The sequence below is a fragment of the Oncorhynchus gorbuscha genome, linkage group LG10 (genome assembly GCF_021184085.1).
Source record: "Oncorhynchus gorbuscha isolate QuinsamMale2020 ecotype Even-year linkage group LG10, OgorEven_v1.0, whole genome shotgun sequence".
Classification (NCBI taxonomy): domain Eukaryota; kingdom Metazoa; phylum Chordata; class Actinopteri; order Salmoniformes; family Salmonidae; genus Oncorhynchus; species Oncorhynchus gorbuscha.
In genome coordinates this window covers 71,417,317-71,434,362 of record NC_060182.1, presented here as the reverse complement: position 1 = coordinate 71,434,362, position 17,046 = coordinate 71,417,317, and the positions used below count along the sequence as shown (strand labels likewise).

The 17,046-nt window shown below is 41.4% G+C and overlaps 1 protein-coding gene across 1 annotated transcript in view; it reads left to right on the top strand.

Moving 5' to 3' along the window:
- Positions 1–2,639: 2,639 nt before the first annotated feature.
- Positions 2,640–17,046, top strand: part of LOC124046486 (E3 ubiquitin-protein ligase pellino homolog 2) — a 34,022-nt gene continuing 19,615 nt past the window's right edge. The window contains exons 1-2 of the mRNA XM_046366902.1: positions 2,640–2,999; positions 15,009–15,138. Of these exons, the coding sequence (XP_046222858.1) occupies positions 2,923–2,999; positions 15,009–15,138 (207 nt within the window). The 5' untranslated portion in view covers positions 2,640–2,922. The remainder of the gene's footprint in view (positions 3,000–15,008; positions 15,139–17,046) is intronic.

The window sequence follows — 17,046 nt, the reverse complement described above, 5'->3', positions numbered from 1 at the left end:
ATGACAGAGTGGAGCACCTCACTGAAGGGGGGCTCAATGCGCTATTTACAATGGAGAGTTAGGAGGAATGGGGCACTTAGCCAAGCAGAGCCTTGTGAAAACAACTGAGACAGCCATGTATTGATGAGGGTGGTAGACAGAAGTGTAGAAGTGGCACATTCATCAGAAAGGTGTGACAACGACTGGACATATAGGATAGGGGAACCGGAGGGACTTCCTAGTTGGAAATATGAGATTCATTTAACATTGGTTTGGCTGCTGCCACTTTTAGCTCAGTAAGACTGACAGTGAATGGCATTTCACCATTGAATAACAGCGAATCACATTGAAGTGAGGCTAGATGCTTGCTGGAAGGTGTAAGTCAGAGATATTCACTCCTGGAGGTAACAGGGTACTTTGCCCCAGCTCCCCCGATTATAAATAGCCAACTAATTGCAGCCTTGGACTGGGTGTCTAATGTATATTTTAGTGAGCATGCAGTTTCTGTGTTATTCACTTGAGGCAGAACTGCTGACTTTGTCTTTGACCAGAGAGAGAATGGTCTGATTTGGCCCGTCAGCACTGTGGCCCCCCATAGTTTGTCACAGGAGACAACAGTATTTACATTTTCATCACTCACTCGCAACACAAAACTGAGAGGATATAATTTGGGTCTGCTCAGTCTCACACTGCATTAAAAATAGTTGTCATAATATGTTTAGAAAGCCAGTTAGAGGGTTTGCACTAAGGCTAGAATGAAAAGTGGATGGTGCGTGAGAGAGTGAGAAAAGTACTAGCACTCAAAACCATGAAAAGGAATAACCTAAGGAGGCTTAATTTAATCCATGCTCAAAATAATACAAAAAGTGAAAGCGCAAGGTGCTAATAAAAAAAAAAGAACAGAGCATTTGTTTCGGCCTTACACGCATTTTGATTTTGTCCAACCACACTGGACGTGATCAGGACACGCGTGTTGAAATATCAAAATTAACTCTGAATCAACTATATTAATTTGGGGACAGGTTGAAAAGCATTAAACATTTATGGCAATTTAGCCAGCTAGCTTGCTGTTGCTAGCTAATTTGTCCTGGGATATAAACATTGAGTTGTTACTTTACCTATTCTGACAATTAATCCACAGATAAAATGGTAAACCGAGTTAGTTTCTAGTGATCTCTCCTACTTCAGGCTTCTTCTTCTTCTTTGGACTTTATATGGTGGTTGGCAACCAACTTTAAGGTGCATTACCACCACCAACTGGACTAGAGTGTGGACCTCAGTTCATCTTTCAATCACCCACGTGGGTATATGTTCCAAAAAAACAATGAGGAGATGGCACGTGGGTATATGCTCCAAAAAAACAATGAGGAGATGGGAGAGGCGGGACTTGCAGTTCTTCAAGCATCACACATAGTACTAAGTTCTATTTTAGCGGCTGGCTACGCAGACGTTCGTTGACGCGAGCGAGCAGTGTGGGTGCAATGATTGACGTGTGTGTACATTTATTTTGCAACACCCAAGTGCGCCACGCGAGCGGTGTGGTCAGCATGTTACATCTCTTTCCAATGATATGTGTTCAGAATGTTATGCCTTCATCAGTGCTGTACAAACAACAAACAAATTAAGAAGAGTGTGTGTAACAGGCCCAACAGGTGCAAGCAGATAGTGGATTACAGACTGGTGAATAGGGAATCAATTAACAAGGAACATGTAGAAGAGCATAACAAATAGACAATTCATATGTCACATATAATTGGGGAGACACCATATAAGGGGACACTGCTGCTGGGTATGTTTGGCTCAGGGCTCTGCTCCCTACTACCTACCTACATTGTACTGTTGTATGAAATATAATATATTTCCAGTTTTGTATAGTTAAAAAAAAAAAAGAGTACTTGTCTACTTGTTCATTGTGTAAGGTTGTTAGTTTACAGCTGTTTGTATGTTTTATAGTGTAATGCAACTGAATTGAGAACTATCAGTGGGGTGGATGGGTAATAGTAATATGAATTTGCACCGGGACACTTCTGGAGGGATTCTGGCAAAACACCGGCAGTGTCGGCTTAGTTCTGGCTTACTCTGAGCAGTCATTCCATAAGATGTCAGTCCGAGCCCGGCACCCGGATTCGGGACGATTAAATCAGTCCCGGCGCGCCGGAATAGGGTCGCGTCCTCATTGCTAGCTGGGTCCCCTTACAGACACATCCAGGCACGCCTGCCAGCCTAAAAGAATCATACTGCACCCCGAAAGCTATTTTAACATAGGAATCCACCTGGACCCCCTGCCCAGAATTGGACAGGTTTCATCTGTCGGTGAGTTTCGAACGTTCTGTTCTTTCAAAATGATGTGGAAAGTGGAAGCTATGATCCCTTTATGAATTTCCAGATTGTACTCTTTGTTTACATAATAGAAGGTGCCGCCTCATATCTAGCCATGCCCATCATGCGATGTAGACAAACAAGGGAAGTCTGTTGTCATTTGTAGAATTTCGTTGACAAAAAAAATATTATATAAATCAAATGATGAACAAAACAATATCAAATCAAGATATCAGTATACATCGATAAAGTGTTTGATCAATAAATGTTTTTTTTTTAAAGTGTGGAATGTGTCTAAAGTCCCCCACCCCTATATAAAGTAAAGGACAACTGAATGGTATGGTCCACCCTCTGCTCCTGGCTGTTTTTGGATCTGCTTTTAAAGCGGATTGAACCACCGAGTTGCGTTAACTACGACTCCCTTACAAAACAACGTTTTTATTCCATTAATTTAAAAGGGAAGACTGCTCAATATAGTCGTAAATACGTATGCAACGAGATATACAGTCAAATGGCAGTTGCGTACACTCTTTGTAGGGAATCCCTTGTGTTTTTTCCCCTCTGAATTTGAGAGAGTGCATTGAGACCGAGAGGTGCCTGCTGTCCATTGAAGCAAGAAGCCTCATGTTTTCACCAAGCCAGGAGGAGCAGTGCGCCCCTACAAAAGACCCCATAAAATACGGGGAGTTGGTAGTATTAGGGTAAGTTGAAGAAAAGCTTACGTTTAGTGAGTTATAAAAGTGTTGGTATTTTAGAAAGTCATCAGGTTAGCTAGCTAACAATTTGTAGTCTAGTTGGAGAAGTCGAGGATATGTTTGACTGATTTAACTTTTTTTTCCGGCACTGAAAACACAGACTGGAGTTAGCTATCTTCGCCGTGAATAAAATGAACGCTTTAGTTACTTCGATTAAGATGGTATAGGAGACGTTTGTTTACATAGGTACACTGCTATCGTTAGAGGCCACAGAGAACTTGACTCGCCCACGTTATCAGAAATGTTTAACGGTATAGTAGCGATCTGTTTTCATTTACTTTTTCGGAAACGGTATAAACGTTCTATTTATTTACACCTAACTCACAATGCATTTGTAGATTGTGGTGGAAGGATTTGAGATAATAGTACATATGGGTAAATCACAGAATTCCAAACCTTGCAACAGTGTTCTTTTAGCGCCTGTGTTGTATATTTTTGTTCCAATAAAAGTTGCTCGCAAGTAATGACTTGGATTCAGGGCGGATGAGGAATTCGGAAGTGGCGATTTCCCCATCCCCCAATCCTAACTTTTTTCCTAACATGTTGCTTTGCTTACGTGATAAAGTCATCTCTCATAGCATCAGAGTATGCTAGTGTTTCCACGCGACTTTAATGAAGGCTCAGGCTTAGGCTAATGTAGGCCTGCTTCTACGTCCCCAATTTTAACCCTCTTTTTATTTTTTATTATTGGTAACATTTTTCATGTAAACTGATGACGCGACAATATAGTCGTTGCAATGTTTTAGTGCTCACAACTTTTTTTTTGAGGTGACAGGAGCACTACCCACAGAAAAAAAGTAATCAACTATGTTCTCAATCGATACAAATGCCATTTAGGGAATGTAAGACTCCTTGATTAATCTCTTACTGACATGTTTTCGGAACATCCAAAACACAAGTGGACATGTTTGTTCTGTTTATACATTAAATGCTATACAGTAAGTAGTTTTACCATTCATAGATGCTAAAACTACCTTTAGCACCCATTGATGATAGCATGGATTCCACTTTGGGTGTAGAAGTGGGTGGGGGGCATAAAGTGGCGTGGGTCTGGGGGTCCTCCCCAGAATGGTTTTGTGCATCCAAGTTGGTTTCCTGCATTTTACACAATCCAATATGTCGTCTCTATTTAGAACAAAAAGTCAGTGAAAATGCCCACAGTCATTAAGCTAGGTAAGATATAATTATTACACATGTTTGTGATTAACAAGACTGAGCTAAATCAAAGTTAATTCCATAATAAATACCTTTAACCAATTGCCTAACAAATGAACCTTATATTTTTGTTTGACATGTTTTGTCATTGGGAAAAGCCTCTATCAACCCTTGATACAGTTTGGAAATCAACTTTGGAGGTTTGTTTTAAAATAGCATCTGGCTTGTCCAGTGTCTGCTGCACAGAGAGAACAAAGTGTTGTATCTGAATAAAACACCTCACCCCATCAGACTGGTGTTCCCTGGCTGCCTGACCCTGCTGAGATCCCTGTCACCATCTGATCCTCTTAAAATGAGGCATGACAAAGAATTCCCTTGGTGTACATTTATACATTGATTCTATTATTGGACAATATAATGGTTCCATAATTGAAATTACCATTATTCCCAGATCCCAGACTGTAGATTTAAGCTGCTGTCCTGTTGCTACTGTAGGTCTACCCATCACTTCAAAATAGAACTTGTTAATATACCGTGCATTTGGAAAGTGCATTCGGAAAGTATTTAGACCCCTTGACCTTTTGCACATTTTGTTACGTTACAGCCTTATTCTAAAATTGATTAAATACATGTTTTCACTCAATCTACACACAATAGCCCGTAATGACAAAGCAAAAAACATTTTTTAAAGTTTTTGCACATGTAATAAAAATAACAAATGGCTTCTTTAAATAAGTATTCAGACCCTTTGCTATGAGACTCGAAATTGAGCTAGACACAATATCCCATAAAGACAATGCAAAAACAGGTTTTTACAAAAACCTATTTTAAAAAAACATTTATTACAAATAAAAAACAGATACCTTATTTACATAAGTATTCAGACCCTTGCTATGACACACGAAACTGAGCCCAGGTGCATCCTGTTTCCATTGATCATCCTTGAGATATTTCTGCAACTTGATTGGAGTCCACATGTGGTAAATTAAATTGATTGGACATTATTTGGAAATGCACACACTTGTCTATATAAGTTTCCACAGTTGACAGTGCATGTCAGAGCAAAAACGAAGCCGTGAGGTCGAAGGAATTTTCCGTAGAGCTCCAAGACAGGATTGTGTCAAGGCACAGATCTTGGGAAAGGTACCAGAACATTTCTGCAGCTCTGAATGTCCCCAAGAACACCATGGCCTTCATTCTTAAATGGAAGAAGTTTGGAACCACCAAGACTCTTCCTAGAGCTGGCTGCCTGGCCAAACTGAGCAATTGGGGGAGAAGGGCCTTGGTCAGAGAGGTCACCAAGAACCCGATTGTCACTCTGACAGAGCTCTAGAGTTTCTCTGTGGAGATGGAACCTTCCAAAAGGACAATCTCTGCAGCACTCCTCCAATCAGGCCTTTATGGTACAGTGACCAGACAGAACGCTCTCCTCAGTAAAAGGCACATGACAGCCTGCTTGGAGTTTTCCAAAAGGCACCTAAAAGACTCTTAGACCATGAAATATAAGATTATTTGGTCTGATAAAACCAGTGGTGGAAAAAGTACTCAATTGTCATACTTGAGTAAAAGTAAAAATACCTTTTTTAATAGAAAACTACTCAACAGTCACCCAGTAAAATTCTACTTGAGCAAAAGTATTTGGTTTAAAATATACTTACAGTGAGGGAAAAAAGTATTTGATCCCCTGCTGATTTTGTATGTTTGCCCACTGACAAAGAAATTATCAGTCTATAATTTTAATGGTAGGTTTATTTGAACAGTGAGAGTGTGAGAATAATAACAAAAATCCAGAAAAATGCATGTCAAAAATGTTATATATTGATTTGCATTTTAATGAGGGAAATAAGAATTTGACCCCCTCAATCAGAAAGATTTCTGGCTCCCAGGTGTCTTTTATACAGGTAACAAGCTGAGATTAGGAGCACACTCTTAAAGGGAGTGCTCCTAATCTCAGTTTGTTACCTGTATAAAAGACACCTGTCCACAGAATCAATCAATCTGTTTCCAAACTCTCCACCATGGCCAAGACCAAAGAGCTCTCCAAGGATGTCAGGGACAAGATTGTAGACCTACACAAGGCTGGAATGGGCTACAAGACCATCGCCAAACAGCTTCGTAAGAAGGTTATAACAGTTGGAAATGGAAGAAACACAAAAGAACTGTCAATCTCCCTCGGCCTGGGGCTCCATGCAAGATCTCACCTCGTGGAGTTGCAATGATCATGAGAGCGGTGAGGAATCAGCCCAGAACTACACAGGAGGATCTTGTCAATGATCTCAAGGCAGCTGGGACCATAGTCACCAAGTAAACAATTGGAAACACACTACGCCATGAAGGACTGAAATCCTGCAGTGCCCGCAAGATCCCCCTGCTCAAGAAAGCACATATACATGCCCGTCTGAAGTTTGCCAATGAACATCTGAATGATTCAGAGGACAACTGGTGAAAGTGTTGTGGTCAGATGAGCGACAACTAGAGCTCTTTGGCATCAACTCAACTCGCTGTGTTTGGAAGAGGAGGAGGAATGGTGCCTATGACCCCCAAGAACACCATCCCCACCGTCAAACATGGAGGTGGAAACATTATGCTTTGGGGGTGTTTTTCTGCTAAGGGGACAGGACAACTTCACCGCATCAAAGGGACAATGGACGGGGCCATGTACCGTCAAATATTGGGTGAGAACCTCCTTCCCTCAGCCAGGGCATTGAAAATGGGTCGTGGATGGGTATTCCAGCATGACAATGACCCAAAACACACGGCCAAGGCAACAAAGGAGTGGCTCAAGAAGAAGCACATTAAGGTCCTGGAGTGGCCTAGCCAGTCTCCAGACCTTAATCCCATAGAAAATTGGTGGATTGAGCTGAAGGTTCGAGTTGCCAAACGTCTGCCTCAACCTTAATGACTTAGATCTGCAAAGAGGAGTGGGACTAAATCCCTCCTGAGATGTGTGCAAACCTGATGGCCAACTAAAATAAATGTCTGACCTCTGTGATTGCCAACAAGGGTTTTGCCACCAAGTACTAAGTCATGTTTTGCAGAGGGGTCAGATACTTATTTCCCTCATTAAAATGCAAATCAATTTGTAAAATTGTTGACATGCGCTTTTCTGGATTTTTATTGTTATTCTCACTCTCACTGTTCAAATAAACCTACCATTAAAATTATAGACTGATAATTTCTTTGTCAGTGGGCAAATGTACAAAATCAGCAGGGGATCAAATACTTTTTTCCCTCACTGTAAGTATGAAAAGTAAATGTAATTATCAAAATAACTTAAATGAAGCTAACCAGACGGCACCATTTAAAAAATATTTTTATTTATTTACAGATAACAAGAGGCACATAATTTACAAAGGAAGCATGTGCATTTTGTGAATCTGCCAGATATTAGGCAGTAGGGATGACCAGGGATGTTCTGTTTATAAGTGCATGAATTGGACCACTTTCCTGTCCTACTTAGCCTTCAAAATATAACAAGTACTTTTGGGTGTCAAGGAAAATGTATGGAGTAAAAAGTACATTATTTTCTTTAGGACTATAGGAAAGTAAAAGTAGGCAAAAATATAAATGGTAAAGTACAGATACCCCCAAAAACTACTTAAGTAGTACTTTAAAGTATTTTTACTTAAATACTTTACACCACTGGATAAAACCAATATTAAACTCTTTGACCTGAATCCCTACGGTGAAGCATGGTGGTGGCAGCATCATGTTGTGGGAATGTTTTTCAGTGGCAGGGACTGGGAGACTAGTCAGGATTGAGAGAAAGATGAACGGTGGAAAGTAGAGCATACAAGACCTGTTTTGTAATAGCCATTCTCACACGGGTTTGTCTTAAACTGGTGGTGGCATAGATGCTTTGCCTGGCAGCGGGCCGGCTGTGTGAGTGGGTCTTAGGGAATGAAAATAGGGATTGATCAGGATACAGCCTCTGCCTCTCCTCAGTCCCCTCTCTGTCTATTCATTGTGCCTGTGGGACTGAAGCTATTGACTACATTGTGTGAGTCTCCTAGAAACGGCTCTGTGAGGGAAGCTTGTATTCGACTGGGACTTCTCCGGGTAGGTGGAGCACAGACCTCCAAACCACCAATACGGGAGGGTGGTGACTACCTGTAGATGATGTCTGCTGTTGAGGATGAACCAAAAATGTTGTTGTACATTGTAACAGTTTGGACTGGTTGTGACCTAAAGCCCCCCCAACTCTGTCACAGTGACTAGGGGAGTGCGGATGACTCTTTCCTGTGAATGTCAAGGCTGGTGGACTGGGATGCTCAGTCTCTAGTCTAATCCCTGCTATTATCCAAAGGCAAAATCCACTATCTGTCTGGCCCAGGTCAAAAGGGAAAAGGATTACAATAGCTACAGCACAGATGCTATCCCAGCTAATGCAACGATGAAGATGGCTCCAGTTGACATTACACACTTCACTTCCTGTCCTTAAAGATTGATAATGGGCTTGTATTTATGTACAGTCTTCCCATCTGACCCCAAACGGCTTAACTGGAGTGGGGGAGAGATGTTATGGCCCAGTAGCATTAAGATAGTGAGAGATCAACTTTTATGTCACATGCTTAGTCTACACCTGTTTACGAACAGTGAAATGCCCATCCCAACAATGTTGAGAAATCGAAGACAACCCAAGGAATACATGCACAATGGGTAACGATAACTTGGCTGTATTCACAGGGTACCGAGTCGATGTGCGGGCGTATGAAGTAATTGAGATAGATGTGTACATACGGGTAAAGTGACTGGGCAACAGTAGCAGCAGCGTATGTGATGAGTCCAATGCACATACAGTGAACTCCAAAATTATTGGGACCGTGACAATTGTTTTTGTTTCGGTTCTGTACTCCAGCACTTTGGATTTGAAATTCAGCTTTCATTTGAGGGTATTTTTAATCCATATCAGGTGAACCATTTAGAAATTATAGCACTTGTTGTACATAGTCCCCCCCCCCCCAAAAGTAAGACATGCTAACCTCTCACCAATACAATAATAGGGGAGGTTAGCATTTTGGGGGTATGATATTTGTGCGTCTAACTTTCTGACTCATCATTATTCACCATTCATGATTATCCCTAATTATGGTAGCACCTAGGCTTTGGCGGTATACCGTATACCAGGGTATTTGAAAATGGCGTCAATACATTTAAACTATACATTTTTATATTATTAGCTTCTTTTTAAGTAAATACCTGCAGTCAATTTGTACAATATGTTAGGAGTTGAAGATTTCGTTCTTCATTTCACCTGTCATATTTTGAAGCTTACTCTAGTTCCCCAGAACAGTTGAGCCAGTCATTTGTTTGTAGATAGCACAACTGGAGAAAGTGGGAGCAGGTAAGTCCAGTTGTATATTGACAAGGGTCGCATTTTGTATCGATAGTCAAGTGGTTTTTTTTTTGCTTCGATAGTGATCAGGGACCTGCAACTATAGTTTTCTTTCACAGATGTGCAAAGCTATTTGGCTGGCAGCCACACATGTAGGCTAAGTGATCTTACAATAATACATTTAAACTATGCATGGACATCTTATTTCTGTTTATCATAGAAAGAACGTAGCCATTTGCATTTCTTATAGTTAATCTAGCATTTTACTGGAGAATATTTGTATTATTATTTTTTGGGACCTTTTCTTAACTGACTTGCCTGGTTAAATACAAATTCTTATTTTCAATGATGGCCTAGGAACAGTGGGTTAACTGCCTTGTTCCGGGGCAGATTTGTACCTTGTCAGCTCGGGGATTCGAACTTGCAACTTTTCGGTTACTAGTCCAACCTTCTAACCACTAGGCTATGCTGCCGCCCCATGTATGTAGTCTGGCTACACATCAGTCAGAGCGCTGTCTGCTGATAGAATACCTGTTCCTGTATTCTCATCCAAGTGGAGAAGTGCAACTGAACCACAAATTGAGTCTGATGCCAAGCAGAAATGACAAAACGCAGCAAGATCTTTCTTATGTGTTGTATCCTTTTTTCCTGTGTGAAAAACACTAATTCTGCTTTAACGTGACTCCGAAGTTTAACTTATTAATTCAGCCACATACTTAGATAAGGTGACAGGGCATCGTATTGTGTTGGCTTTCTGTCGTGTTTGAGAAGTCCAAGCTCTTTGAATGAGTTATCTGTACAGCTGCCACTGCTATCTTTGATTTCCTTGTTTTTTTCCCTCTGTTCTCGGCCCGTCTGCTCCTCCCCATCTTCTCAGAGCATGCAGGCCCGTTGCCCTAGTGACTCCAGACTCCATACAGACACTGCGTGTATACAGGCTGCTCAATGTCTGTGGTTCACATTCGCTTGTAAATGTCCAAAATCATAAAAAGGGACATTTGTTAGCTCCTACCTATACAGTGGGGCAAAAAAGTATTTCGTCAGCCACCAATTGTACAAGTTCTCCCACTTAACTTGTTATGGCTGCAATCCCCCTATCGGGATAAGTGTCATAAACAACCGCTGAATAGCATAGCGCTACATACTATGAATATTTATATTCACGAAATCACAAGTGCAATATAGGAAAACAGCTTAGCCTTTTATTCCAACTGTCGTGTCAGATTTTGACATGATGCTTTACAGCGAAAGCAATCCAAGTGCTTGTAAGTTTTTAGATCGCACAATAAAGCATTGCAAGTACACTTAGCATCAGGTAGCTCGGTCACAAATCAGAAAAGCAATCAAATTAATTGTTTACTCACGAGACTCCCAGTTACACAACAAATGTTCAGTTTGTTCCATAAAGATGATTTTTATATCCAAGATACCTCCTTTTTTTGTCGCGTTATGTTCAGAAATCCACAGGAAAGAGCGGTCACGACAACGCAGACAAACTCCAAATAGTTTCCATAATGTCCACAGAAACATGTCAAATGTTTTTTATAATCAATCCTCATGTTTTTTAAATATATAATCGATAATATATCAACCGCAAATGTCTTTCACAGTAGGAGAGGGGAAAACAATGGCTGTCCAAATTCTGTTGCGCAAGTAAAACTCATGTGACCACTTGACGCGATGTTATCGTTCTAGCTCATTTTTCAAAATAAAAGCCTGGAACTATGTCTGAAGACTGACCCCTTGAGGAAGCGATTGTAAAAGGAATCTGGTTCATATCCCTTTAAATCCAGCAAAGGGAGGCTATGGAACATGGAGGTTTCAAAATAGAAGCCACTTGTTTTGATCTTCCTCAGGGTTTTGCCTGCAATATCAGTTCTGTTATACTCACAGACAATATTTTGACAGTTTTGGAAACTTTAGTGTTTTCTATCCAATACTAATAATAATATGCATATATTAGCAACTGAGACTGAGGAGCTGGCCGTTTACAATGGGCACCTTTTCATCCAAGCTACTCAATACTGCCCCTGCAGCCATATTTAAGATGACAGGCCTGTAATTCTCATCATAGGTACACTTCAACCTAGACAGATGAAATGAGAGAAATACATCCAGAAAATCACATTGTAGGATTTATGAATTTATTGGCAAAGTAGTGAGAAACTTTTATTGACCAAATACTTATTTATCTCAATACTTTGTCATTGCCAAGAAATGGTATATAAGAGGTCAAACGTTTTCTGTAAGTCTTCAAGGTTTTCACACACTGTTGCTGTTATTTTGGCCCATTCCTCAATGCACATCTCCTCTAGAGCAGTGACGTTTTGGGGCTGTTGCTGGGCAACACGGACTTTCAACTCCCTCCAAAGATTTTCTGTGGGATTGAGATCTGGAGTCTGGCTAGGCCACTCCAGGACCTTGAAATGCTTCTTACGAAGCCACTCCTTCGTTGCCCGGACGTTGTGTTTGGGATCATTGTCATGCTGAAAGACCCAGCCACGTTTCATCTTCAATGCCCTTGCTGGTGGAAGGAGGTTTTCACTCAAAATCTCATGATACATGGCCTCATTCTTTCCTTTACACTGATCAGTCTTCCTGGTCCCTTTGCAGAAAAACAGCCCCAAAGCATGATGTTTCCACCCCCATGCTTCACAGTAGGTATGGTGTTCTTTGGATGCAACTCAGCATTCTTTGTCCTCCAAAACACAACGAGTTGAGTTTTTACCAAAAAGTTATATTTTGGTTTCATCTGACCATATGACATTCTCCCAATCTTCTTCTGGATCATCCAAATGCTCTCTAGCAAACTTCAGACGGGCCTGGACATGTACTGGCTTAAGCAGGGGGACACGTCTGGCACTGCAGGATTTTGAGTCCCTGGCGGCATAGTGTGTTACTGATGGTAGGCTTTGTTACTTTGGTCCCAGTTCTCTGCAGGTCATTCACTAGGTGAACCGTGTGGTTCTGGGATTTTTGCTCACCGTTCTTGTGATCATTTTGAGCCCACTGGGTGAGATCTTGCGTGGAGCCCCAGATTGAGGGAGATTATCAGTGGTCCTGTATGTCTTCCATTTCCTAATAATTGCTCCCACAGTTGATTTCTTCAAACCAAGCTGCTTACCTATTGCAGATTCAGTCTTCCCAGCCTGGTGCAGGTCTACAATTTTGTTTCTGGTGTTCTATGACAGCTCTTTGGTCTTGGCCATAGTGGAGTTTGGAGTGTGACTGTTTGAGGTTGTGGACAGGTGTCTTTTATACTGATAACAAGTTCAAACAGGTGCCATTAATATAGGTAATGAGTGGAGGACAGCGGAGCCTCTTAAAGAAGAAGTTACAGGTCTGTGAGAGCCAGAAATCTTGCTTGTTTGTAGGTGACCAAATACTTATTTTCCACCATAATTTGCAAATAAATTCATAAATCCTACAATGTGATTTTCTGATTTTTTTCTCTCTTTTTGTCTGTCATAGTTGAAGTGTACCTATGATGAACATTACAGGCCTCATCTTTTTTAAGTTGGAGAACTTGCACAATTGGTGGCTGACTAAATACTTTTTTGCCCCACTGTATATGTATAACTTTATGAGCTGGACTGCATGTCTTTGCTATTAAGTGTTTTATTTACCTAGCAGCCTCCATGAAAATTCTATATTACTTGTGCAACTTTTGTTAGCATTCTGCTAATAGATGCCCAATGGGCTTTTATGCATTTTGTTGGCGCCCCCTTGTGTCCTAAACCGGTAATAACGTAAAACCTGGGATAAGAGGACAGGACGATATGAACATCTGGATACTGCCCAAACCCTACTAGCGTCCACATAATGTAGAAGTGTTTAGAAACATTTAAAATAAAAGTGACTCCAAATGACACTACAATATTTAACATTTATTTTTGTGTACAAAATAATCTGAAACGGCAACATGTATGGATGAAAATAACCTCAAAGTAAAGCTGACACTCTGCACTTTAACATAGTCCGTTATTTAATTTCAAATCTAAAGTGAGAGCAGAGCCAAAACAACAAATGTGTCACTGTCCCAATACATTTTGGATCTCACTGTAGTCCGGGTAGCTATTTAAAATTATAGCCATCTTATTGCTTGGGGGTAGAAGCTGTTCAGTGTCCTGTTGGTTCCAGACATGGTGCACCAGTCCTGCTTGCCGTGCGGTAGTAGAGAGAACAGTCTATGATTTGGGTGGCTGGAATCTTTGGAGTTTTTAGGGCCTTTCTCTGACATCGCCTGGTACAAAGGCAATGGTATTGACTGGTACCAAGGACAATAACTGCTTTAGAGACAGGTGGCTGCCGAAGGCAAACAGAGTGCAATTGATCCTGCCTGTTTGTGGGCTGATCACTGCGGTTGTGACTTGTTTCATATTGATCGTACTCGTGTGCAGTCAGTCAGTGATGGCAGAGATAACATATTCCCCTGTGAGAGGGTTGTGTCGAGCAGACCAGCTCTACCCTGTTCTGACTGAGGCCATGTGGTTGCCTGGCTGTGGGGACAGGTGGCCTGGGCAGGACAGAGGAGTATGGGGGGTGGGGTTGCTGCTGTTGCATCAGTGTTATATTAAGGGGGCTTTGGGGGTTACAGTGTAGTGGTTTGTTGTTTAGCCCATTCAATAATTAAAATAAAGGTGGTTGACTTATTTACTTAGTGAACATAATTCATTCTGAAATACTGTGATCTCAGTCTACGTGTCAGTCTGAACTCTCTTATTTGCAAGATCATTGTGGGTGGGTGATAGGCCTGTGTTGGATGGGAGGAGAGCATGGAGTTTCCCAGCTGTAGGGGCCAGCTGGTGGAAGTAAATGTTTTGGAAGGGGCGTCTCCATTCACCAGGCAGACCAGGCTTGTAGTAACAGCAGACTGAGAGAGACTGGGCATCACAAGGGTGCACCAAGATGGAATTGTGAACCACACAATTGTTATGATGAGGCCATTTTGTCCTGTTTTTTTTAAGTCAGCCATTTCAGGTTCCTAGTTATTGTGACTAATACGGTAGAGCTATTACGCTGTTGAACCTTCATGTGAGTCAGAGAGCCTCACCAGTCTGGATAGTCCTGTAAAGGGCCGCAGGAGACCTGACGTACATTCAAAGCTCTGCTACAGGCTCGTGTAAATCAACAGCTCAAGCTACATCGTGGCTAGCTTAGACAGTGAAAGCATTTAAAGTGCGTTATGTAATAATCCAAGGTGATGCTTATATCACAAATCAAATGAATGTGATTTCTAGTGGTGGATTAATGAACGTGGATACAAATGGCCCTTCTCTAAAACCCCAAGAACACATTTTATTATTCATCGCACATTCCACATTTCCAGACATGCGTGTTCTGTATCATATTCTCTTAGACCTTTTCTCTCCTGGAAGCAAATGTTTACCCACCCTTTGTGGACAATTAATTCCCCTTGTCTCAAATCTTGAAAACTCACATCTTCCTCCTCTTCTTTCTGACAGGTACAATGGCTCCCTCCCGAACGGAGACCGGGGCCGAAGGAAAAGCCGCTTTGCCCTGTACAAGAGAAGCAAAGCCAACGGTGTTCGACCCAGCACCGTCCATATCCTCAACACACCACAGGCCAGCAAGGTAAACCAGGAACCTAGCCTACTCATGTAGGCTATTCATGAATGAACTAAGTAATTGGTTGGATTAATACTTGAGTTCTCATGAATATATTATGACCCCACTTATCAAGTTGATAGTCTTTTAAAAAAAAAGTGTTTTTATTTTTACACACAAATAAGATTTTTCATGTGTCTACGTTGCAATCCCAGTCAAGAAAATATTGCTGCTCTATTGATATATCTGTAACATTTACTACACACAAGCTGCAGACTGCAGCCAGTAAACTGCCCAATTCTGTATATGTCTGCCCTCTTGCAATTGGTCTCCTAGATAAATCAAGCATACATTTCGGAGCACTTCTCCTTTTTGAAGTTTGCGGCTTCAGGCCCGAGTCTGGGTTGGTCTCCCACCCTGTAGCCTGACTGTGAAGTCTGCTGGCTGGTTGCTCTTACTGGGAGAAGGTGAGGTGTTAGCTGATAAAGGCTGTGTAATCTCTGACGGCCTGTTTACTGTACTGTGCTCTTGTCTGTGCTGTTTCATGAGGGCTGACCCCATTTCGTCGATTGTTTGGTCGATAGGCTGTTGGTCGACCAAGATTTCTTTAGTCGAGCAGTTGCAAAAAAAGAACGGCGTACCAGACACCAATCTGATTTGTTTCTGTCTGAGTGGACTAATCCAGTGTGGAGGCCATGGGGAGGGCACAGTCCATCACTCTTAAGACATGTCCTACTGTATTTGTATATGGTTAAGGACAATGGTGCAACACTAAAAATAAGATTATTTTATAACAAATGTGCTTTCTAACGTTTGATAGCGGTCGCTGTCTGCGGTTCTGAAACATTAGTGCCTTTTACCTGACCATGTTGCAATGTGGATAATAGCAAAGTTAACCGGCATATTGATGTTGAGAACAATGCGGCAGAGGCAGCAGTGGAGTAAGAAGACGAGAAAACAGCCCTTGCCTTAATTGTCTAGGAAAATTGAGGAGATGAAACCCCAACTTAATTTGGTCTATAATAAATAGTCTTAACTGTTAAATGTGCCTGGTTTTTTAAATTTTATATATATATATATATATATATATATATATATATATATATACATACACACACACACACACACACACAGAGTATGTATATATACACACACACAGAGTATGTATATATATACATACACACACACACACACACACACAGAGTATGTATATATATATACACACACACACACAGAGTATGTGCATACACCTTAAAATTAGTAGAGTTGCTATTTCAGCAACACTTGTTGCTGACAGTTGTATTAAATGGAGCACACAGCCATGCAATCTCATAGACAAACATTGGCAGTAAAAGGATTTTACAGAAGAGCTGTGACTTTCAATGTGGCACCGTCATAGCATGTCAGTTTGTCAAATTTCTGCCCCGCTAGAGATGCCCTTGTCAACTGTAAACGTCTAGGGGCAACAACGGCTCAACCGCGAAGTGGTAGGCCTCACAAACTCAGAACGGGACCGCTGAAGCAAATTGTCTGTCCTCGGTTGCAACTCTCGCTACCAAGTTCCAAACTGCCTCTGAAAGCAACGTCAAAACAAGAACTGTTCGTCGGGAGCTTCATGAAATGGGTTTTCATGCCCCAATGCATAATGCATAATGCATGCCCCGAATGCCCCAATGCATAATGCCAACTGTGAAGTTTGGTGGAGGAATAATGGTCTGGGACTGTTTTTCATGGTTCAAGCTAGGCCCCTTAGTTCCAGTGAAGGGAAATCTTAAAGCTACAGCATACAATGGCATTCCAGACGATTCTGTGCTTCCAATGTTGTGGCAACAGTTTGGGGATTGCCCTATCCTGTTTCAGCAGGACAATGTCCCTGTGTACAAAGCATGGTCCAGACAGAAATGGCTTATCGAGATCGGTGTGGAAGAACTAGAC